The 24,887-nt window shown below is 50.7% G+C and overlaps 1 protein-coding gene across 1 annotated transcript; it reads left to right on the top strand.

The window, feature by feature from the left end:
- The first annotated feature begins 1,313 nt into the window (after positions 1-1,313).
- Positions 1,314-23,986, top strand: Itprip (inositol 1,4,5-trisphosphate receptor interacting protein). The gene is made up of 2 exons (XM_034496926.2): positions 1,314-1,492; positions 20,414-23,986. Exon 2 carries the CDS (start codon positions 20,427-20,429, stop codon positions 22,098-22,100), a length of 1,674 nt encoding a protein of 557 aa, XP_034352817.1. The 5' UTR covers positions 1,314-1,492; positions 20,414-20,426; the 3' UTR covers positions 22,101-23,986.
- The last annotated feature ends 901 nt before the right edge of the window (positions 23,987-24,887 follow it).

The following is a 24,887-nucleotide window of genomic DNA, read 5'->3' as shown; positions in this document are numbered from 1 at the left end:
CAGGTTAGAACTGGAGTCCTAGGTAGTCCTGATAGTGGACAGGAGAGCATTTTTTAAAAAAGCCCTGGGGTGAAATAATCAGGTTCAAACAACAAACAAATATAACAAATGCAGCTTGTTAGAAAACACTGAAATAGATTTTGCAGGCAGATGACAATCCCAGAGTGCATTGAAAGCACTAACCTTGACATTCCAAGCAGAACACAAGCACCACACACACACACACACACACACACACACACACACACACACACATGCGCGCGCGTGTCCCCCACCTGTCCTGGGTGTCCTGCCCGTTGAACTTGGAGACATTTTGGAAATACACAGCTCTTTTGAGACTGTTCCCCAAGGTTCCTCTCCTTTCCCTGGCCCCCAAACTCCACAGTAAGAATCCCCCACATCAGGAAAGGGGTGTGAGCAGCAGGCAGCCAAAGATTGAACATAAAAGTACCCTGGGCCAAGGGCCAGAGGTCTATTTTTAGAACATTTTCTCGTGCCTGTTTATCCAGCAGATTCAGCCTAAAGCGTTCAGGAGAGTGTTAAAAGTCCTTGGCCTGGATGAGACTGAATTCTAGTAGTACAGTGATCATCTTTAGACACTGTTATTTCTTCAGCTTAAGAGCTCCGGAAACGAATTGATAATTTATTCCAGCCCTTTCCAGCCACTCCCACCAGTTGTAGGAGAGTGCTATTTCGCAAAGTAAAAGTTGTTGATAAACTATTAAACTTTTGTTTAAAGTTCGAGTTCTACTGTGCGCTGTACCAGCTCTTCCTGATCTAAAAGCAATACTACAATGACAACTGGAAAAGAGAGCGCCCCCTAACAGCCTCAGGTCATCTTCCTCCTTTGTGCCTGTCTCCCGCCGAGAGACAACGTATCCATTAACCAAAAAAATTTAGCGAAATGTTTTAATACAGTCAAGCTGCAAGAGGGACAACAGTTCGCCTTGTATATTTTCCTCGAGGGACAAAATAGGTGGCCCCAGGAATTCCACAGCTTGTAAAACGCGCCACAGAAATGCGGGTTGACAAGCAGCAACTTAACCCTCTACATTCTGCGGCCTAGACCTGATTTTAAGGACGTCCTTCCCGGGTCCTTTGTCTCCCTCCTTATTCCTCTCCAGCGGGCAGATCCTTCTCGTTAGGTGGCTCTCCAACTCCTCTGTGCTCCCCGGAGCATTCCGGAGACCCAGAGGATGGTCTCCGAGGCGGATCCAGGGTCTCTCACCGGTAACCCTCACGGTCGTCCTTAAGGACCTCCGCCTGGCGCCAGTAAAGGCGGGTGTTTTGTTCTTATAAGGAGCAAAAAGTTTCCGTGACAACACGGAAATGAGTAACTCTGCAGCCCATTAGAGCTGGGCGGGAGGAGTCCAGGAGGCGGGAGCCGCGGCGATCTAGTTGTCCGCATCCCTGGATCCCCTGCAGACCCGGGACCCTGACCCGCTCGTGGAGCGAGACCCACTCGGGACCCCTGCGGCCGCCGCGGCCAAACGTAAGTGAGGGGGCTTGACTGTGAGGTTTGGCTGCCCCTCAAACTGAGTGTGTGGGATGAAGGGCGCTCGGGGGACTGAGGATCCCTCAGAGCTGCGTGGGAGATCGTGACCAGGAGCGCGGAGTGACGTATGCGGAGACCCTGGCCAGAACCGACCCTGGGAACTCCTTTAATGCACGCATACGAAGTGGGCATCACTCTTCGGATGTGATGCACTGGGGTCTCCGCCCTTGTCTGCGCCACAGAGCCCTCAGTGACTCCAGCAATCTGAGAGGCAGGCAGCTTCTGCTTTCAGAGCCCTTAGGCAGGCCACGTGTTTGTGCCTAGAGCTGGGACCTTCCATCTCTTAAACCGGGTTGGGTAGCCAAGTCTCAGTCCTGGAAGAAAGGAATGGGAATGACGTTAGTTTCTTCATAGCTTGTATTGACGCAACGAGGTTGCTTCAGGCCGGATGAAGCCCCTGCCACTTCCTCTTTCAAGACTCCTAGTGGAGTAGACCCTGCAATTTTTTCTCCTGGGATGTAGTGTCTGCCTTGATTCCTAACCCCATCTCGAGGCCCACTCTGCACCTCCCTCATTCTGGCCAACAGGTAAAGGGACTCAGAAGCTCCTAGCTGATTCCCCGTACAAAAATGGGAAAATACTGACCGAACCAGGGAAGAACTACGTTTTAGCCTTTTGCCTCTCTACCTAGTATGAAAATGGTCACCCTTTCCAAAACAGAAGGGGCCAGACACTGGTACCATGTAAGTCAATGCCGGGTGGCTTTCTGTTGTCTTTCGTATTTCTTCTCTTTTACAAACTAGTTCTGTTTTGGGATAGGCTGCTAGCTGAAGCCAACACAGCTTGTGTGGCTCCTGGTCCAGGTCAGCAGTGAAAAGGGTGACAGAGGCCGCTGTGCAGGAGGACAGCCTAAGTGGCTTTCGTTATTTGCTGATTCGTGTGAATGTCTGCTGCCCCAGGCATTCTGCCTTCAGACTTTTCCACTTGTGGCTAACCACGTGGTGGTTATACTCACTTTCTGGATAGAACCCTGAGGAAGATGGGGAGCCCTTTGCTCACACCTCCCTCTCAGTGGGTAAATTTTTGAGACACAGCAGTTTAAGGTTCTGAAAGGGGGCAAAGACCTGAACTTTTAACCTGATGCTATCATCCCAAAAGTTGTTAGCTCTCCAGGCCAGGAGAGAAACACAAAAGGTGTGTGGGTGAACTTTTTAATCAGAGGGCAAGAAGGTGTGGCAGCTTCTGGGAGATAATTGCTCACTGTCTGCAAGAACCCTGGTTTTATAGTTTTCCCTTTTGGGACCCTCTGGGGTTAATATCAGATGCAATCCTGTTTGACAAAAGCATGCTTTGTCTCCATGGAGACAGTGGTATCCATCTGGATTCTGTAGCGTACAAGAGTAAGGCCGGGCCAGTGGAATACACTAGATCAGTTCTCAAGGCCTCTTGTCAGGGGCACACTACTGACAAACTAAACTTGTCCAGGGGAGACGGATAGAGATTATGGAGACAGGTGGGAAAGGTGCATCTGGTGAGGAAGGAGGGTTCCAGCAGATGTAACCCAGGGATGAGAAGCACAGGGGCATGGGTGTGGCTGTCAGCTGTTCCAAGCATTGAAATGGCTTCCTCAGTCTGGCCTCAGAGTCCTTGGTTAGAGCAGAGATGGGGCACAATAGAGAACAGCCATTGGAGCCCAAGGGGAAATGTGCTCGCATCAGTGTGAGCAGAGGTTAGACGTGCCTCTGTGTATCCATGTTTGGAGGCGAGAGGTATCCTCCAATTAAGATCTGAGGGTGCTGCGGCCTTCGAAGCAGTAGCCGGTTTTCAAATTTAAAAAAAAAAAAAAAAAAAAAACCAATGATTCATGCTGAATGCTGGTCCATCTCGGATGCCCTCATCCAGGCGTGATAGAACCATAGAACCGTGAGGATGCTGAGAGCTGACGGTAACCGCCACGGCTACCAGTCCTTTGTGTGAATTAAATATGGTCCTCACTCTTAGCAGGAAGTTGCTATTTGGTACCATATAACACAAGGGCCTCATAGCCAAGCAGCTGACAGTCATGCTTGCTCCCCCAGCCTGGTCTTGAACAATACACTAACTGAACAGTCATTCATAGCAGTCACTTACTGAGAGTTTAACATAGGCTGGAGAGCTTGCTCAGTGGTTAAGAGCACTGGCTACTCTTCCAGTGGCTTGCTGCCATGTGGTAACTCTCGTTCCAGGGTTCCCTCTTCTGGCATCCAAGGACCTGAGGCACGCAAGTGGCACACAGACAAACATGCAAGCAAAACACCCACATACATAAAAATTAAAAAATAAAATAAAATGATAATTTGAAAAAAGGGTGGCAGACTCATCCAGCTGTGGAAGGGAGTCAGTCAGGAAAGAGGCAAGCCCAGCCTTGATGGTTGATGTGAGGTTTGGCCAAGCATCAAATGACCTTCCTGGTTACTGAGCAGTGCGAGGTGTGAGGTGGCCGATCCAGTTTGCATCCTGGAGTGGCAGGGATGAGTAAGTGGCACCTGGGTGTGGTGCGGAGGGAAAAGGTGACAGCTACTTGCAGGGTGGAGCTTCCCAAGAAGTAGGAGATGAAAGAGATCACACATCCTGACTTGTTCTTCCAAACCCTTCATCCCCTCTGTGTCCTCTTCCTGTCCCCAGGAAATCCTATTTATGTGCATGTGTCTTTCCCAGTACCATGGAGGAAACCATTTCTAACACCCCCTCTCTCCACACCAACTCAAAGATTGCTTAGCTGCTATACCATCTGCGTCAGCACTTAATTGGAAGGAGCACTTTAAAGCAGAGGCCATCCGTGGTGACTGGAGCCAGCAGATTGCCTTTTACCTGGGTGCATCATGTCCCAGGCCTTGGCTCCTTATAGCTGGACCCACTAAGAGGCTGTACCTGTGTGTGCCTTAGGAGAGGCCTCCTGGTAGAATTTCTCCATCTATGTTTTCATGATGCAGCTTTTCCCCCCGTTTTATTTACTTGTTTGCTTAGTGCTTTGCAAGCAATAACCCTCAGTTACATACATTTGCATAATGTGGACATTATACACTCTCAGGATTGTAGGACTGCCTTCTGTGCTATATGCATGCAAATCCATCAGATGTTCTGGTGACCCAGGTGAGTCCATAGAAACCTAGCACAGAACAAAGAAACACGGGCCTTACTTAGTACTCAGGCCCCAGGAGTGGAAGAGTACTGTGGCCACTTAGAACCACTGATTAGGTCCAGAAGTAAGGGAGGCCTACCAAGGACAGTGTCCCCTTCTGCTGCCTCAGGCCACCTGCCCTGCCCAGCTGGCCTCTCTCTGTTCTCTGTCTGGGGCTACTCTAGGTTCACAATTAGTGTCATGGAATCAAGATGTGAACTGCATGGACTTTGGACTGGGTAGGCCTGGGGTTGAGTCTCTGTTCTGTTGCTCTGTGGTTGGGTATTCTCAATGGTTGAGCAGTGCCTTATCTGCTCCAAATCTCAGTTTCATGTGTAAAATCAGAATTACCCATCTCAGGCATGAGTTGAATAAGAAGCACTTAGCACAGTGCCTAGTCCAGGCCACAGTGTGGCTAGTTCAAGTTTCCTCCCAGTTCCCATCAGGCTAATGCTGGAGGTGGCGGGGGCTTAGATGGGGCAGGGGTGGGAGGGCAGGCCATGGGGACCCAGACTGTCCCATAGGGATAGAAGCTGAGGAGAAAGTTGGTCCACCGAAGATAGAGGAAAGCCAGTTTCAAGCTTGTCCCCAAAATTGTCCTTCCCAGACAGGAGATCAGCATGGGGAAGTCTCTAGAAAACAAAAGGTCTCTTGAGAGTACCCAAAAGGCCCTCTAGGGTCCTCTTCAATGGTTTCCACCCCTGATATCTTCTCATAGAGAATGTGTCTCCCCTGTGCCCATGTGCCCCGCCCGGTGACATCATTGGAATGGAGGCCCCTCAGATGGCATTACTGTTGCCCAGGCAACACATCCACCTTAAGGGAGACAGGAAGGACATAAACCAGCGTCAACTGTAAGACACATGTTACAGGAAAGGGCCCTAGAAGATATAACTACCACAGGTGTGTTTGTCAGGGGTTGTAGAGAGGGTGGGACACGGGTGGGAGCTGAGCTGGTAGGCTGGGCTGTTGAGCTAGTTGGTTGAGGGTCTTGAGGCCTTAGGTGTGTCCCAAGGGGAAGGCATAGTGCTGCTCTGTTCTCTTTCTTCTCTGACCCAGACTGACTCCATATACAAGCTTCTGCTCACTCCATCTCCAAGGAGGGGATTGGAATGGTCTGAGGTGGTGGAATAGCACCAAAAAGTGGCTTTTCTCATGTCCTTACCCCATGTCCTTACTACAAGGGGTTTTCACTGATCAAGTAACTATGACAAGCAAGGCTCTGTGTTAGGGATTTAGTAGCCTCGAGAGCTTTATAACCCAAGGCAGGGAAGGAAAGGAATGTGTGGAGCCACCCTCCAAGAGGTAGACAGTTACTTATCACTCTGCTCTCATGGGCCTGTGGGATTCTATCCATGGTAAATTAATCCCTGGGAGTCCTCTTTTTATCTTTGGGAGCTTGTACTGGAAGCTAGGGTTTTTGTTTTTTTTTTTTTCAAGATACTTGGTAATTTGGGAGCCGTAGTAGAGAAGGCAGTCACCGCTGCCCACTGTGTCCCATCAAAGAGACACTCTGAGGACAGTACTATGCACCCACTGGACTCATGGCAATTCTGACACTCTTAATTGCTGGCCTGTGGCTTCATCCTCATGATCTAAGGTGATGCCTGCTGTTGTCCTTCAGACAGAATTCCTAAGCAAGGGCTGCCATGAGCCCACACTACCAATGAAAGATGCAGGCGCAGGCGAGCTGCTCTCCCAGAGAGACGTGGGAAACTAGATGACATGGTGGATCTGTCTCTGCAGAGCTTCAGAACTCAAGGCCTTTCAACTTCAAAGAGCCTGAGTCAAGTCTGTTTGGTACAAGTAGACAGAACTTCATATGCTTCCCTGTCGTCCAGCAGGTCAGTGGCTAAAGTGGTAGTCCCAATTTTTATGTGAATGAATGTGGCCTTTTTAAGGGTTCTAACCGAAAATTAAAATATCCTTAGCTGAGTAGACATTTTGCAAGCTCACACTTCTACTTGGAAAACCGGTCCCCACCCTCCCCCACCAAAAAAAAAAAAAAACAACCCACCCATCAAGACCTTTTATTCCTACTGACAGAATAATCTTTACAGAGAACACCAACTTCACACTGAACACCTGCTCCCAGCAAAGCCCGCCCACGACCCTTCACATCCATCTGTTTCTCTTCCTCTCTAAAGCCCCTCAAGGCGCTTACAGTTTTCTAGATAAAGGAACAAGCTGAGGCTTGCCTTTTGTCCCCAAGACACGATTCCATCTTAGATCCGCTGTCTCCCAGGCCTTTCCTTCTCCCACTTCAGGCATCTCTGCCCAGACTTCACAGTCCAGAGACTAAAAAAGTAGCATATGATGGAATAGCACAGCTTGAGTGTCAAAAATAAGAAGCTGGCGGGCGGGTCAGTTCCAGGCCTGAGCCTTCCATCCCTATCTACTCTGTGATATTAGTGGAGGGGACTGATGTCTTGTCCCTTTAATGATGATGGGAACAACTACCATATAACATGTAGTATATTCATTGAGATGTTCCCATTGGAGTCCCTGGGGAGAACACAGAATCCGTGTTTATCAAGTGATTCCCTTCCCAATGAGTGAAGACCATTCATGGCTTACCCAGGAGGTAGAACACTACTTCAAAACTGGCCCAAACTACCACTGTGGATGCCCAAAGTGGATGCAGAAGAGTGCCCCACCAGCAGCGTGCAACCTTGAGGAATGCTGTCAGCATTGTGATCCTTCCTGTTGAGAGAACCCTGAGCTCATAGCACAGTTCCCACGGGAGCCTGTTCCAATAGCCCTCTTCTATAGCGGCAGGCAGGGGAGTTACCTCAGATTCATGAACAGGTCCTTTGTTTGCCAAGACTTTGTTCTGGATCTCTGAGGAGGCAGGACAGCACCCCAGACTAGAAGGGAGGAGGCAGAGGATACCAGGCTCCGATCCTACATCCTAACCCCCAATGCCCTGTTCCTTCCTTTTCCCTTAACCCAACACAAACAACCCCAGACCCCTGTCAGAAGATGCCCGTTCCTTTTCCTAATCAGCTGTGAGAAGGCTTAGCAGGTCACACAGTCTCTCTCAGAAGACGCTTTATGAGTTCATTCAGTGTCTTAGTATCCATATATAAAAGCAAAGAGATCCAGAAGCACACGTCCAGTGTTCCACAGATGTCCACTGAGCATTATGGGATACTTATCTCCCATGCCTGACGTATTGGGCAAGTGCCCTTACTCCTCTGTGCCTCTGTTCCCTTATTTGCAGATGGATATGAGTGCCTTCCTTAGAGATTTAACCTGAGAGCAGTACGTAGAAAGCACACGGCACAAAGCTTAAGCAAAGCAACCGTTGTCATGTATTGGTTGCAGTTCATAAACCCTCTTGGTGTGTGTCAACGCCAGAGACTTGTCCAGATTTCTCCAGAAGAAACACTTGCTTACCCTGCCTTACTGAATCAGCAGATTCTGTAATCTTCCTCTGTTTACCTTCTATGTCTACGAGACTTCCTTGAAGGACATAAGGTAGTGGAGACCTTATAAAACTTTCTGTGGGGCCTCATTCACAGTTCTTTGTAAACACTGACTTGAAGTTAAGGGCTAAAAAGAACTTACAGCTGTTTCCCGGGCTACATCTGCCAAGGGCTTGAGTCACATTTGCTGGTACTTGGTGTTCATCACTGTTAGCCTTGCTTTTCTGAGTGTAGGGTCCCTCTCAGAAAGACTGTCTAGGTGTGAATTCAACCGGGACTCCCCTGCCACTCTAAGAACAGCACATGTCAGCTCCTGGGAATAAGACTCCATCCATTCCCATATTCGTGAAATCTATTTCGAGAGCCAAGGTGGTACTGGCGGCCCACGGAATGCTGGTGAGCCACCTAGGTCACTGGACTCCCTTCTCTCCTTCTGTGACCTTTAGAAGAAGATGAGGAGGAGGAGGGGGAGATAATTTAGCGTGCACGGGCTTCTGAAGACTCCACAGTGTGACTATGCGGTACCTGACCAATTGGCTGTAAGCCAAGGACTACCTGATGGTGTCATAGCCCATGGCAGAACCAGGACCCCAACCAGTCCTTCTGATCACAAACAGGCCCCTTTACTGTGCTCTAAGCTTCTACAAAGTATTAAAACTCTTCCTAGCTGAAGAGCTTTGAACTGTTTCTCGGTGGCCTTTTGGTGGTGGTGGTGGGAGAGTGCAGAGATTTGTGCAAGTGAACTTATGAATTTGAATTTGACACTATCCTTGGATGCTGGTGGATCAGTCATCACTATTTCTCATCTGGACCCTTGTGGCATGCCAGGCATGGCTAAGTAGAGCACACGTTATCACACGCAGCCACTTCATCCCCATGGAGCAAAGTGATGTGGTGGCTTGTCCTTGCTGTTTTGCTTTGGGTAACTGGTAGGAAATATGGCTGTGCCATTACAGATAATCCAGGGAGTGATTTCAATAACTGTTCCAAGCTGGACTGATTAGGCCCTCTGTGTTTCAGAAAGGAGAATTCATTAGCTCTGGCCAACAGGTGTGGGAGGGCAGACAGATAGGCAGCCGTTCTGTTCAGCCTACATCCCAACACAGGAACCTGAGGTTCAGCACAGGCAAAGAAGTTGACCACAGCTCTTGAGATTTTTTTTTTTTTTACAGCTGGGCTGGCCTCCTCCCCTTTGTTCCTCTTTAAGAAGATGAAAGGTTTTGAGATCTTTGTAGGCATAGACCACCCCCACCCGTGTGTGTGTGTGTGTGTGTGTGTGTGTGTGTGTGTGTGTGTGTGTGTGTGTGAGTGTGTGTGTGTGTGTGTGTGTGTGTGTGTGTGTGTGTGTGTGTGTGTGTGTGTGTGTGTGTGTGTGACTTTCAGGTACTGCCTGAGCCTGAGAGTGGGCTGGGGAGGCCTACAGTAGGGGCTTTCCTTTGCCTGCAGCAATGTCCAGCATATGAGTCGTTGTCCTCTGTGCCTAGAGGTTAGAGGTGCTGGAGAATTCAGACTGGCTGTCTTCTGAGCTGACTTTTTTTGTTCCCATGCTAGGATCAAAAAGACCTGGCTACTGAGCTGCTGGGTACTGCCAATTATCCATCCCCAGCTCCTCTGGAAGGGGGAGGGAGGAGCCTGGGAGGGCTTTGTTTTCCTTTGTGTTTACTCCTTGGTTCTGCAGCCTGCTCTGCCTGTCCACCAGAGAGGGAGCCTTGGGAGGCACTGCTTGTGTACAAAACCTCAAGGTGACCTAAGTAGGAAGGGTGCAAGTGGGAGCCCTGGCATGCTCTGCCCTGAAGTCCCTTCCCACCTTGTATCGAGAGAGAGAGAGAGAGAGAGAGAGAGAGAGAGAGAGTGTGTCTATGTGCGCGCACGTATGTGTGTTTGTGATTCTAATTGGAGGATTGAGCCAACCCAGTACAAGTCTGGGATGTTGGTAACAGCTCGTTCCTGAGAGACACAGGGCCTGTTTCAGCTGTAGAAATTTGTGGCGGAATCCCAGGGGTCTACAGAGCCCCACCCCCACCCCACCTCTGCCAGTGCACACTCTGGGAAGCTCACGGAGAGAGCAGTCAGTGAGAAAGGAGAGTCAGAGTCTGTGCAGCCTTGCTTGGAATGTGGTATCCCCAGTATAAGCTGTGCATCTTTGGCACTGTGCGCAGGTACCTGTCAGATTCTTTAGAGAATCACGGTGGCAAAGAAGACCCTCCCTCCCCTGGCCTTGGAGAAGTCTGACAGTTAAGAAATGCAGCTAACTGGTGAGGCCAGAGGGATGGGCACAGGTGTGGGCCCTGGAGCTTTAGCAGTTGAATGACCTCAGACTAGTCAACTTCAGCGCTCTGGCTTCCCACCTGTGAGGAGAGGTTGGGGAGACTCTCCCCCAGGGCTGCATCATATGTTGAAACACTTAGGGTAGAGGCCCAGGGAACCCGCACTTGGGTGTGCTTCTTGCATGTCAGGCACACCTATGAGGTGCCTCACATATAAAAGCACACTTACCTGCATTCAGAGCTCCCTTCCCATGTTCTTCAAATGAGAAGGAATTATCTGAAGAGTGAGAGGAACCTAGAAGGCCCCTTGAAATGGTTTGTAGAAGGAGCTCATAGAAGACATTGGGTGGAGCTTTAGCTTCCAGAACCTGCAACACGGAGTGTGGAAGCGGGGCGACGTGTAGTTAGAGGGCAGTGGGTGATCTGAGGTGGCTTGGCCAGGCAAAGAGGGAATTGAGGGGTCCCTGAGGCTGGCTGAGGCCGGGCTCTGAACATAACACCTAAAGCTTTGATCTCATTGCGTGGAAAGAGGACTCCGTTGAAGTGGGGGAGAACTTCAGGTCTGGAGAAGCAGAGTACTAGGAGAGTGCAGAGGACCTCACCCTGAAAGTCTGCTCTCTCACATGTCATGGGTGCAAATCAGGTTGAAGCAGAGACGGCTGGGGAGTTGTTTGCAGAGAGAGAGGAGGAGGCTACTTTCTTGTCAAGACTTGCACCAGTCTCCTTTGGATGTTGTAACAGGGTATCCTCAGGCCCATACTGCCTGTTCTAGAAGGATCCTTCCTTCTTTCTCCCAGCTCAGATATCCCTTCAGTGATGCAGCATCTATCTAAATCTGTCTCCCATTGCTTTTTCCTCCATCCTATCCTTTCTGTCTCTCTTGGATCCAGGATCTCACCTCAAACTCCTTTATCTTAACCCATCCCTTTGTCCCAAAGAAGGTTGCTTCAGGGTCTGGTAGAGTCACGTCTTCTTGAAGACTGTCATTCAATCCACACAGTGACTGCTGGATTCCAGGTGACCTAAAGAGAATAAATGAAAGGGAAGAGGGTGTGGCCAGAGCTCAGGCTGCAGTCTTTCCTCCTGCCCCGACCCCATCCTCTGTCTGTCTGTTCCCAAGACATCAAGTTATCTGTGACTCCCTGTGCACCATGTCCTCAGAGGGACACCTTGTCCTTCCTAGGAGAGTAATGATTTCTCTGCCATGCTTAATGCGGGCACATTAACTAGCAGGAAGGATGTAACCCTCCTGCCAGGGTCATAAGTGTCTAGGCCTCTCTCCTTCCTGTCCCTTCACTGCCCTGGCCACTCTCATGACCCCAGTTCAGACAAGAGAATTGTCATCCTGGTGGCTTCCTTGAAGCCCCTCCCTCTTAAAAGGTTACTTTTGGCACTGTGACCTGATATCTCCTTTGGGTCCAGCCGGCATCCTCGCGTGGACAACATAGCCTACCATAGCAAACGGATCACATCCCACCCAGTGGGTACTCCCCACGGCCTCACTGGTGATCTGCTTGGTCAATCTGGATGGCCTCTAACTTAGGTAGAGGGATTTCTCTGGTCTTTGGGAACCACAGACCTTTTATACCATACCAGAGTCTTCAAATTCCTGGAGAAGCTAGGTGAAAGAGAGCACACGGTCCTGGCGTCTAGATAAAGCCCCAGCACAGGCCCGACACACAATCATCCCACAAATGCTATCAGGATGACAGAGCAGCTGCTAGACTGAGTAGGAGGTATGAGAGGGGTCAGGACTGGGTTGTGGGGCAGAGGTTAGGCTTAGGCTGGAGAAGTCATAGTTATGCCAAGTAGTTGCTGGGGGGGCTTGGAGGCAGGAGCCTAAAGGAATGCTTTCCAGATTGGTGAGTCAGAGAGCAGCGAAGAGGCCCAGCACTGGCATTGAGGGGCCATAGTGAGCCATTGAAATATCTGATTGGATCCAGGAGGTTTTAAAAGATTTTTTTTTTAAGTAACCAATCCTTTAAACTTGAAGGATTCTGATAAAAATCTAAACTGGGGTGGGGGGGGGAGAGAAAGGTCTTACCACTCTGAATTCACAGAATGTGTACTGTGGGACCACTGCCTGCAGGTAACGCATGCGTCATCCAAATGACCAGTGCCCCCACTACTCCGCCTCCCACGCCAGCCTGGCTTATTTTCCCCTGGTGTCCTCTCCTATCTCCTCCCTGGCCACAAGGATTTCAGGTAAATGAGGTGGGTAAGGGCGGACCACACCCTTTCTGCCCACTTTCTCAATTGTTCTGGTTGGTCTTCTTCCTCTTTCTTCACTTCCTTTCTTTGTCTGCCCCTTCCTCTCTTTTGAGGAGGACTGCCATGGCCCAGCCCCCAACAGAGGTGTCCTGCCCTGCCCCTGTGTGGGTACAGATGAAGAAAGGTCCAGCCAGAAATGCTACAGTCGTAGTACCTTGCATCTCCTCCTGTCCTTGCTTGGACAAGGGCCAGCTTTATCAGGCCTTTCTCCTCCTCCATGTTCTAAAATGTTATTGGGTGCTCTTATAGCAGGCAGTGCACACTGAACTCAGGTGGCTGAGCCCTGGTGCTAGGTCCCGAGTTTGCCAAAAATAGAGTTTGGTGACTGCCACATCTGTATCTGCCATGGGTATCTCCCAGCACAGGCTAAGTCAGCTCTCCCTGACATGCTGGGGGCTGTGTGGTGTCCAACCCATGCAGGGGGCCTTGGAAGCTGTAGGAGGATGCTTAGTTTGCTGTGCTGGACCCGTGGCTGAGAAGGCAGAATCAGTGGCTAGGCTGATCTAGTAAAGGGCAGGGCAGTGGTCCAAGCCATTCTCAGAAGGGGTGATCGACCTGCTCCCAGAGGGAGCTAGTGGGGCTCCACTCCCCTAAAGAAAGTATGCAGTTGGAGATACAGAAAGAAAAGTGGGATATTGGGGGTCTCTACAGGGCTCAGGCTACCCCAGCCTTGGATTCCAAAACCCCACACCAAGACAGAGGCCAAAATAGGCTCTGCAGTCAACCAAGCCATGATGTGGCCCTGGTTCTCTACATCATGAGAAGCATGACAGACAGTCATCCTGATGATATGGTCAATTGCCCCTGACACTGGTGGCCAGGAGGTGCCTGCCCCCAGGCAGCAGGAAGTATTGGATCCACTCACTCAGTTCCCCTCAACCTCCTGAGGAATGGAGAGAGAGCAGAGAAAGGAGAAGCTCAGCTGCAGAGATGCTCACGTGTCCTGCAGACCATCTGTGACCATGAGCCCCTTCTGTGAGACAGAAATAATATGGCTGCCAACATCATGTTCTAAAAACTAAACAAGCACATGCAGGCTAAGCACTGCCCGGCATGGGTACTGCCTGGCATGGGTACTGCCCAGCATGGGTACTGCCCAACATGGGTACTGCCCAGCATGGGTAGGTAACGAGCAAAGGGCCAAGTCCTGTGCCTGGCACAGGATAGCACGTGCAGAGTACTTAACATCTTGACTGACATGGAGGAACTCTTAATAATAAGAATATCTTCTTCCTTCCTTCCTTCCTTCCTTCCTTCCTTCCTTCCTTCCTTCCTTTCTTCCTTTCTTCCTTTTGGTTTTTAGAGATAGGGTTTCTCTGTGTAGACAACTTGTTCTGTAGACCCAGACTGACCTCAAACTCAAAGATCCACCTGCACTGCCTCTGCCTCACGATTGCTGGGATTAAAGGCCTGTGGCATGCCTGCCTGGCTTGAAAACATCTTTTGCTATTCTTCTGCACCAAAACTCCTACCAGACAACCCCTGGGACTTCCCACAGGGGACATCCATTCTACCTCAGCCCCCTCTACATCACCTTCCAGGTCCAACCTATCTCCTCTTTGGGCTTCAGTTTACAAAGCTGTAAAATGGGGCTTAGATTAGTACAACTCTAAATTCTGACTTTCTTAGCATTGGCTTTATTTTACTCACACAACCGTGAACCCTATTAGCTGGACTTGGAAACCCAAACACATGGCTAGGCACACAGTAGGGTTCAGCACAACCAGGATAGTCTGGTCTTCTTGACTCTTCTCTGGAAGGGTCTAGAACTTAGACAGTGATGGCGGGGGGAGGGGGGGGAATCCCAAGTAGTCCCCCACCCCCAGTCTACTAGCATCTAGCTCCTTTATTCCACTCAGTAAGAAAGCTGTCAGATGTTCCTCTTGGCTCAGACTGCCTCTCCAGGACCGTGGCTGCTATTGTAATTAATTAGCTGAGCTAATTACATCTGACAGGCTGGAGACCTTGGCAAGCTCCAAAATCCAGCTATGATACTGCAGGAGCCCCACCTTCCTTCTCCCCAGAGGATACCTGGCTTTAGAATGGGTGCTCCTCAGACTTGAGCAGAGGGTGGGGGGAGGGGGGTCCAAGAACCACCAGGGAAGTTTGCTAAAAACACAGTGCTAGCCCGTACCCTGACATTCTGATCAGCGGGTAGCATACAGTGGCACTGAAAATACATCTGTCCAGCAAGTTCCCAGGTGGTGCTGCTCCTGGGAGCCTTGGAGAGTCACAATCCCAGAGGGAGGTACTAAGTTGCTGAGAAATGGCCGTGGAAAAGCCTGCGCTTTACAGGCGGAGGCAGGCAGAGCAGCTGGAATTCCTGGCTAGCTGTGACCTCTGTAGTCATATGACTAGAAAGTTCTTTGAGCTTTGGCTAACCCATCTGAGATACAGCGGTCATAGCCCCCTCTTGGAAGGCCACAGTAGTCAGTGTGAACAGTGCTGAGCACATCTTAAGTGAGGGCTCAACAGACAGGAGCTATGTCCTCTAAGGTTTGTTCACCAAAGACATTGTATGAATGCTCTAAGGTGCAGAAGGGACCCCAGTTAATAGCCACCTCACGTTTCTCCCCTAGGGCCTTGGGCTTCTGACTAACCCTACAGAAAGAGCCTGGAGTACCTGTCCTGGCTACCACATTCACCCAGACATCCAGAGGTCATCATCTTTCTCCAGCCTCTGTATCCCAAGGCCTGGCTTTTTGCCAGGCTAAGTTTAGCTGTTTGAGCCGCCCTCCCTGTGGGTTAGGCTGGGGTGGAGAGGAATTTAGCAGGCTTCCTGTCTGCTTCCTGGCAAGGAGGCGAAAGCCCCGCCAAATGACCCAGGTTTATTCCCAAAGCCAAGGCTGCCAACAGATGTCACAAACCACAGGTGTGGGTCAGTCTCAAAGCTGATAGCTTTGGAACCAGCCGAGAGAGACATCCTTGGAATGGGGGAAAGACACCCTTTGGGGAAGGGTGTGTGCTCATGTAAGTGTGCATGGACGTGCATGTGGTTTTGGTTTACAAGAGCTTCACATCAGAACACAAAATCCTCCTCCCTCCTACCCGGGGCCTTCAGGGCAGTGGTCCCTATTAACTGGCTTGGGAAGTAGAAGAGCAGAGACCTCAATTATAGCTCTGGGTGGTAGGCACAGAACAGCTACAGCCTATTCAGTATCTTGGTCTGGCCCTCCTACCCATCCCCAGGGCTCTACAGCGTACATGGAGGTTAGCATGGGACGAAATGACAACTGGGTTAGGATCCCTGGGCAGGAGGTGATGGTTGAGTGAGGAGCTGAGTCCCTACTTTCAGGAAGGTCCAGGCTCTCAAGGATTCTCCCCATCTGCTGGGGGTGGGGGAGGGGCAGGACGGAGGGAGCGCTGTGCCAAGGAACAGCAGTAACAGTGGAGTGGAGTGTTTTCTGCTTCCAAAGCATTTTCCAGTGTGCGTTCCTCCACACCCTGAGACTTGGGCAGGGCTTGGCTGGTGAGAACACAGGCCTGTGGAGGCTCAGGAGAAAGAAGCTCCTACTTGTGGGGCGCCTGCTCCGTGCCAGGTACTTACTGAGCACCTGTATGTACTCGACCTTAGCATCCTTGTAAAGGGACGGCAGTTCTGACCTCCTCAGATGAGGATGGGAGTGAGTCACTGAGGTGACCGGGGTAGAGCTTTGTTCAATGCCAGGTCTGCTGGCCATCTCCAAAGCTGGACGCCTCTGTGTTTGCTATGCTGTTTGCCTGGTATTTCTGACAAAATTTGTCTGTAACCCCCATGGGTGCTGCCTGTGCCCTTCCGGAGCCCCTTGCAGGCAGGGACATCTGTGGATTCCCACCTGTCACAGCTACTGTTTGACAAGGGCAGTTGATCAGTGACAAGGATTTCACTAAGGCTCTGGGAGATCACCTTATTCAAGCTGGACAACACCAGGAATCTCTCTTCTCATTTGACAGACGCAGAGACGGGATCGGAAAAGCCGAGTCATTTATCCAAGGTTCCCGTGCTTTTCCTAACTTAAGTCTGTCCCTTCCAAGTGCTCTTAACTCCTGAACAAGGAGACTCTAGAGCCGGGCATCCTCCTGCAGGCTTGAGGCTTTTCTCGGGTGGCATAGCTGAAGCTATTGTGTGAAAGGGAAGAGAACACTCTAGTCTAGGGATTAGTGTTAACCACACTCCTCCAGTGATGGTATGTTCTCCCTCCTCTGTTGGTGCATGGGTTCAGCCGTGACCAAAGGTCACTGCCAGTGTTCCAGGAGCCTTGAAAGACCTTGGAACCTTCTATGGTCACCTAGCTAGCTGGCTGCCATCTGGTATTATACTGCCAGTACTCCATTTAAAGCCCTGATCCCTGAGCATGAACCGGCCTCAGAGTTCTGTCCTTGGGCCATCTTGGCTGCTCTGTTTCTGCAATTACCCGGCATGCTTTTCCCGGCTCGGGAGTGGGAGGCTAACTGGTTGCCCTTGGACATTTCCCCCCATCCTACCCTTTACTAGTCTGACGTCTGCACTTTCTCTTGTCCCTGGCTTCCTGTTCTGTAGAAACCTGTGAGCTCTTCAGAGATGAGCCCGAACTTGTCTCCTCCTTCCCGGGGGCTAGATCTCCACTCTCAGCCCCCTTGGATCCTGCTGACTAGCGACTGTGTGTAGGGGTGGAGCTGTCTGAGTCACACTTGAACAGTAGCTTGCCCTAGAAAGCAGTTAACACACGCTGCAAGTGTTCATCTCCCCCTTGTTGGAGAATCCGCACGTGCTGACAAACCCCCTTTTCCCAGATTCCATAAGAGTAAGAATTTCTTCATGTAAGTTGAGGGTCGGGGGACTCTAGCCAAAGGGTCTGGAAATTCCTGTCACCCAGTGTTGGCTCACCCCAGGAGTGTGACAGGTGACGCCCTTTGGGTTCTTCTCTTTGCTATCCAACAACAATCTCAAGATCTTCACTCTCTTTGCTGAGGTCTCTGGAAGGAACGGAACTGGGCAGGTGTGGACAGGGGTGGACAGTTCATTCCCAAGACTCCTGCTGAGAGAGGAGAGAGTTCAGTGTAAAGTTAATAATACAGAAATGCCTCTTATTCTAGACCTCCCTGTGGTGCCTGAATGCCGAAGGCTATGTATACTGTCTTACCATACATAGCACAGGCATGCAGCACTCATGGAGACCAGAAGAGGGCGTCAGATCCCCTGGAACAGGAGTTAGACCGTTGAGAGCTACCATGTGGGTTCTGGGAATCAAACATCGGCCCTTGAAAAGCCACTGCACCATCTCTCCAACTCCAACCCCTTCAGGATGATTTTAAAATACAGATTCTGACTGAGGTCAGAAGCGGGGTTGCAATTCTGCTTGTAGTTTTTTGTATGTTTGTTTTGGTTTTAGCTGTGTGTGTGTGTGTGTGTGTGTGTGTGTGTGTGTGTGTGTGTGTGTCTGTGTCTGTGTCTGTGTGTGTCTGTGTCTGTATCTGTGTGGTGTGTGTGTCTGTGTCTGTGTAGGGTGTGTGTGTGTGGTGTGTGTGTGTCTGTGTGTGGTGTGTGTGTGTGGTGTGTGTGTGTGTGTGGTGTGTCTGTGCATGGTGTGTGTGGTGTGTGTGTGTGGTGTGAGTGGTGTGTCTATGCATGGTGTGTGTGTGTGTGTGTGTGTGTGTGCCCTTGGAGACCGGAGGAGGCTATCAGCTCCCTGGAACTAGAGGAGAGGAGGTTGTGAGCTGTGTGGTAACAGTGCTAGGAACCAATCCCTGGTTCTCTGCGAGAGCAATAAGTGCTCTTACCTGCTAAGCCCTCACTCAGGCCCCTGTCTTGTTTTCCGGTAGCCTCACTATATAGCCTAGGCTAATATGGTAGCCTCACTGTATAGCCTAGGCTAACCTTGAGTCCATGGCAATCCTCCTGACTCTGTCTCCTATGTGTGTCAGCCCCATACTCAAATCTATTCCAGCCAGTGTTCTGTGTATCACAATTGGAGTTGCAAAGATTGAAAGAGTTTAGCCTTTCTTCCACGTTATTTAAGTCCTAAAAACCCATGTCTTAGAGAAACAGCTAAGAGGTCACATTCAGAGTTCAAAGCTTTGATAAGATTAGTGAGTGGCATCAATCCCATGGCCCTGCAGGGATAGTATTACCTTCTTTGTCTAAACCAAAAAACCTAGGCTCAGAGAGGTGAGTTAACACACTCAGCGCCACACAGTGTCACTACCCAGTGACAGGACTAACTTGGAACTTGCCCTTTTTAACCACCAGGTTTCATTGCTGGAAGACACATCCACTAAACAAAACCCAGTGGGGACAGAAAGCAGCATTTGGAGCCTCATAGCTCTGATGGCTGAAAAACAACTCAGCTTAGCTTAAAGACAAAGAGCATCTTTATTGACTCCCCTGGTTGCAAACACCAGAAGCAACGGGTTCATACACATCTGCGTGTGGGAGTGTGCTTTACCCCGTGTCAGCGGCAGGTTCCCCTTGGTAGTAGCTAACGAGCAGCCCACACTGTAGATATAATCCCATTATCAACAACTGTAGCAACAAGGAACACCTTTCTTCCCATTGTCTCAGGTTATTCATATATTCATCACAGAACAAATCACTGTGGGTGTAGCTGTGTGGAATAGTCTTGTTATCTTGAGTTTTGCTTCTCTAGCCCCCTCTGGATTTGAGTTGTTTTATATCTACCTTAGCCAAAGGGCCAGGAGCATAGAAGATTGGCCCTCGGGGTCAAATGTGTGTGTGGACTCCATTGAGAAGTGTCCTGAGAGACAGAAGGAAATGTCTATGACATGTATAAGCCTTGGGTCTTCCTCTAAGGATGAACTGGAGCATGGTAGATGGTCACTGGGGACAGCTAGGGGCTGGGCATGAGAACCAGAGCCATCACCAGCTCCTGGGGGCTGAGACTAATACAAGGGTCTGTGGGGAGCCGACAGAAGGCAGCTATCATCCTTGCAGCCATCTTGAGCCATATACCCTGATAAAAGATTTGATTACATCAGCCTACAACAGCTGAGCACACTCTGATAACATCTTGTTTTAGATACCCAGGATTTTCCCTTGGTGTGTGAGACTTAAAGGTGTGTGACTTAAGGGTGTGACTTAGAGATCAGATTTAGAGACAAGACCTAAGGGCATGACTTAAAGGTGTGACTCAGAGGCATGGCTTAGAAGTGAGACATATAAAAGGCGAGAGGCAGACAGGAGAGTTGAGTACAACTTGGAGTAGGAATTAGGCATTGAGGAAGAAGACACTTGGACTAGAGAACTCAGAAGAATTATTATTAGGTAGTAGGCACTTGAGTCTTGGCACTTGGAGTACAACTTGCAATTAGACATTAGGCACTTAACACTTGGAAGACGTAACTTGGAACTCGGAGGCACTAGGGACTAGGAACTTAGGACTTGGGACTTGGAGAGAAGAAGAGAGACTGAAGAATAAACAGGATTGAATCACACTCTGTCTGATCTTCATTCCTCGAGTCAGTACTCATTCTCTCTCTCTTGCTGAACCCCGACCCGTGGATTGGAGCAGCTTGGGGCAGTGCAGGCTCTAACGTTTAGCTCCCAAGGCTTTTGGCAGTGCAGGTCCAAACATTGACAGAATGGTCCGAGACATTTTGGACCCCAAACGTGGGGTAGAGCAGTTTTCAAAGTTTTTGGCCCTCAAACATGGGGCAGCTCGGGCCGCAACATTTTTGGCGTCCAACGTGGAGCAGAGCGGCTCTCAACATTTCTGGCCCCCAAACGTGGGGCAGCTCGGGCCGCAACAAGGGTCCAGGGCGAAGGGTCCTTGAAGGAAACGTAGGTGTGACCAGCAGTGTCTGTCTTTGTTCCTAGGACCACTGCAGCTATGGCCATGGGACTCTTCCGGGTCTGTCTGGTTGTGGTGACTGCCATCATTAACCACCCACTGCTGTTCCCACGGGAGAATGCCACAATTCCCGAAAACGAGGAGGAGATCATTCGCAAGATGCAGGAGCACCAGGAGAAGCTGCAGATGGAGCAGCTGCGCCTGGAGGAGGAGCTGTCACGTCTGGAGGCTGAGAAAGAGGCTCTGCGGCAGGAAGAAGTCGAGGACCAGCAGCAGCAAGAGCCCCACACCACCTGGGACCTCTGGAGCACTCTCTGCATGATCCTCTTCCTGATCATCGAGGTATGGAGGCAGGACCACCAGGACGGGACCTGTCCGGAGAGTCTGGGTGGGGATGAGGATGAGCTGTCGGGACTAGGGGGCATCCCGCTGCTGGGCCTTTCCCTGCCCAATAGGGCCACCCTGGACCACTTCTACGAGCACTGTATCCGAAGCGCCACAGGGGATGCCACCCGCACCCGGGAGTTTGTGGAAGGTTTCGTGGATGATCTGCTGGAAGCTCTGAGGAGCGTCTGCAACCGGAACACTGACATGGAGATGGAGGACTTCATTGGTGTGGGCAGCATGTATGAAAACTGGCAAGTGGAGAGGCCGCTGCTGTGCCACCTGTTTGTACCCTTCATACCCCCAGAGCCTTACAGCTTCCACCCAGAGTTCTGGTGCTCCAGCCCTTCAGTGCCCCTGGAACGTCAGGGCTATGGCCAGATCAAGGTGACCCTGGCTGACGGGGACCCTCTAGGCTGTATCTGCGACAAGACTAAGCTTGGGGAGGATATGCTGTGTCTCCTCCATGGCAAGACTAGAGGGACGTGGCCCGGCAGCAGTGGGAGGAACGGTGAGATGGAGAACTTACTGTGTTCCAGAGAGTCCTCCTATCTAGATACCATGCAGGTTATGAAGTGGTTCCAGGTGGCCCTCACCAGAGCTTGGCACCGCATCGCCCACAAATATGAGTTTGACCTTGCCTTTGGAGAGCTGGACACCCCAGGGTCTCTCAAAATCAAGTTCCGATCGGGGAAGTTCATGCCTTTCATCTTGACCCCTGTGATCCAGTGTGATGACTCAGACCTGTACTTTGTCACACAACTTCCCAAGGAGCCCTGCATGGGAGCCCCAGCCTCTAGCACTGACTGGCCCCTGTCCTTCGCTGTCTATGAACGACAGTTCCTCCGGATGACAGCTAAGGCTCTGCCAGAGGGTGCCTGCCACCTTAGCTGTTTGCAGATTGCCTCCTTCTTGCTCTCCAAGCAGAGCCGTCTGACAGGCCCCAGTGGGCTGAAGAACTACCACCTAAAGACTGCCCTGCTGCATCTCCTGCTGTCCCGGCAGGCCGCTGACTGGAAGGCCAGCCAGCTGGATGTGCGTCTGCAGGATCTCCTCTGCTTCCTGGAGAGGAGCCTGCTGGAGAAGAAGCTCCATCACTTCTTCGTGGGCAACCGCAAGGTGCCTAAGGCTATGGGTCTCCCAGAGGTTGTGCACAGAGCCGAGCCTCTCAACCTCTTCCGGCCCTTCGTCCTGCAGCGGACTCTTTACCATAACACAGTGAACTCCTTCTATGAAATGCTTAAGAACACCCCAACGCTCATTAGCGAGTATTCCCTCCATGTCCCATCAGACCGTGCCAGCCCACCACCAAAAACTGTCGCCTTGTAGAATATAAGATTGAGGGAGAAGAAGGAGAGCATCCCGTGTGTCTACCTTACTGGGCTCTGTGACCTCACACAGGAAACACAGTAGGCCTAGAGGGAGCTGAGGCTCAGGTCCCTGGGAAGCCAGGCCCTACAGAGTGAAGGAAACAGAGTTGCAACTAGACACTGGTTTGCCTTTCTGCCCTGGGGGCTTGTTGGTAAAACCATTGTTTGGGTTTAGGTGCCCAATTATTTGTAGCTTAGTTTTGGATCACGATGAATGACTAAGACAGTGACAGACCAGTCTCTAGGTACTGAGAGAAAATGCAAGCACTGATTTGAATGCAGTCCTTTCTGTATCACAGTCCATCCTGTGTTCTGTATCAAAGAGGATCTACCGGGATGTTGCCCGGGATCAGACTCCCTGCACTCTACCCCAGGAGCTCCAGGCCCCAGACATCTGCAGCTGAATCATGAGTGGGGACAGATGTGGGAATTCACAGCCTTTGAACCACATCATGCACAGTAACAGGTCCCACGGTGGCTGACTTGGCTAAAAGAACCTGGCAGGAGTCCAGGGGCCTGGTGGCTAATGTCTCCACTACAGAGAAATGGGGCCTTGGTGGTGGAGTCTAAAGTTGGCCGGTTTCTCAGGCAGACATGTTACTCAGGTGCATACCCTCTCCCTGTCCCTTTACCCTTGTATCAGGTCCCAATCACCATGGGTGCCATTTACCACATTGGGTGCTGGCTCTGAAGCCCCTCCCCTCTCCATTGCTGGTCTTACCAGCCAGCAGCATGGTAGAAGGTCACAGGTACTCATACTCGGCTTGCACTTTGGCCCACTTTGAGGAAAATTACAGAGTCCTGGAGTAAGGATTATGATATCCGTAGCCCATCCTCAGGGTCCTGGTCATAGGGAAGGGTAGGCTTGTAAGCCACAGGTGCTATGAAAACCCAGCTCTGGTCCCCAGAACCAAAGCATCTCCCAGTTCCTAACTCCAAGAGGGCCTCACCCACTGTTCATCTCCAGTCTTTTCTGCACAGGCCTTGGTGACCTCATAGATGACCCAGGCTTAAAGAACATGGTGGAGGCTGGGCTCACTGGGGATCTATGTGAGTAGTTTAGGCATAGCCTGGTTACCTAAGGGAGTGCTGTGTGCCCCAGACAAGTACCAGAGCCTGAAGCTGGGCTCCTGTCCAGGCCTGTTCCAGCAGCTTCTCTTCCACTTGACCATGACCAGCTCTTGGGGATTTCTTCTCCACATCTCCTTGGTAACTTTTACAGTGGACCAAAGAAGAAACTCGGGTGAAGAACGAGGTGGCACCTGCTAGCTCTCCAGAAGTTCAGGCATCAAAACCAGGCTTCCCTTCACCCCACACGTGCCTCATGTGGTCTCAAAACTCTCCAGAAGATGGACCCTTTAGCCACCAAGGTTAAGTGGTGGTGGAGAGGACCTGCCACGTGCACCGTGGCTAGAGACTATAGGATGCTTGAGTACCAGCAGTAGTTAAACTGAACATGGGTGGTCCTGCCCCTCTGCAGCCTCCAAGTGACAACCTGGGACCCAGTCACAGAAACTACACAACATGCAGCTCTGTCAACAGCCTTGAGCCGCCTCGTCCAAGAGGTACCTCCCAGAGTGGAGACAGATATTATCTGTGCCTTTCCCTGCTCATTCATATCCGGCTGTGCTTTGAAGAGAGCCCGGCAACCAAGAACCAGCCTCCAGAAGCCAAGACCCAACCTAGACCTTCTTCAGTTTGCCCTTCACTTCCAGGAGAAGGTCACGGGAAGGACAACTCTGGCTCCTTGTCTTCTGAGCCCGGGACAGGACAGGAGCCCATGCTACACCAGGGTTGCTTTGGGAGCACGCTGCCTTATTTATATTAAAAGAAGAATTAAATTCTTGTAAGGAGTAGAGTTTGCTTTTTACTTCAGGAAATCTTTTTGAGCAGAGCTAGGGACGAGGGTAGATTTCCTATAGGCAAACAAAGCCTCCACATACGTACCGTTTAATTGTTACACATTTGGGAAATTTATTTAAAATAACAAAATGGAATACATCTGGCTTTGAGGCAGCTCGCACACTGGTTGCAAGGTCCCCCAAAGTGCCTCTGAAAGTTGGCTGTGGGGCAGAGTCCAGCACTAGGCCTCATTTCAAAGAGCAGGTCTGTGCAAAGACACGAGGCCCTGGAAGAAATGAGGAGCCTTTGTTTTTCGAAGAGTCTGTCTTGAAGCCAGAGCTCTTAGTCCTCTGAGCACATGGGAGCTTTCCACAAAGGAGAACCCCCTATCCCGACCCCGTTGCACCAAAGACCTCCTCTCCCTTCCCAAAGATGCTGGACAGTACTGGCATCTCCCCACTTGCTCTGCTCTAGGTCTCTCAGGACCATGTTTGCTGTACCCATTAACAAGGCTGAGCTATGTAGGAATATGAAGTTGGTTGTGTTCGGGGAGGGTACTACTTCCTCGAAAGTCTGGACCAGGGCCTGGGGAGATGGCTCAGTCAGTAAGGCACTCGCCACACAAATACAAGAATCTGAATTTAATCCCAGAATGCATGTGAATAGCCAACATGGTAATGAGTGCTTCGTAATCTCAGACGGGCAGACAGACAGACAGACAGACAGACAGACAGATGAACCCCGAGGCTTCCTCACCTCACTGACCCATAAGACAGACGCCCTGTCTACAAAACAAAGTAGACCATTCCCAAAGAGACACTTGGATGTTCTCCTACGGCCTACACGTACACACACCTTCTGTACTAGGGAGCTTTCACCTAGGAAGACAAGAGGTTTGCATAGC

Source organism: Arvicanthis niloticus, chromosome 1 (genome assembly GCF_011762505.2).
Source record: "Arvicanthis niloticus isolate mArvNil1 chromosome 1, mArvNil1.pat.X, whole genome shotgun sequence".
Classification (NCBI taxonomy): Eukaryota; Metazoa; Chordata; class Mammalia; order Rodentia; family Muridae; genus Arvicanthis; species Arvicanthis niloticus.
The sequence above is the reverse complement of the archived record's forward strand: the minus strand, read 5'-3'. Positions and strand labels throughout refer to the sequence as shown.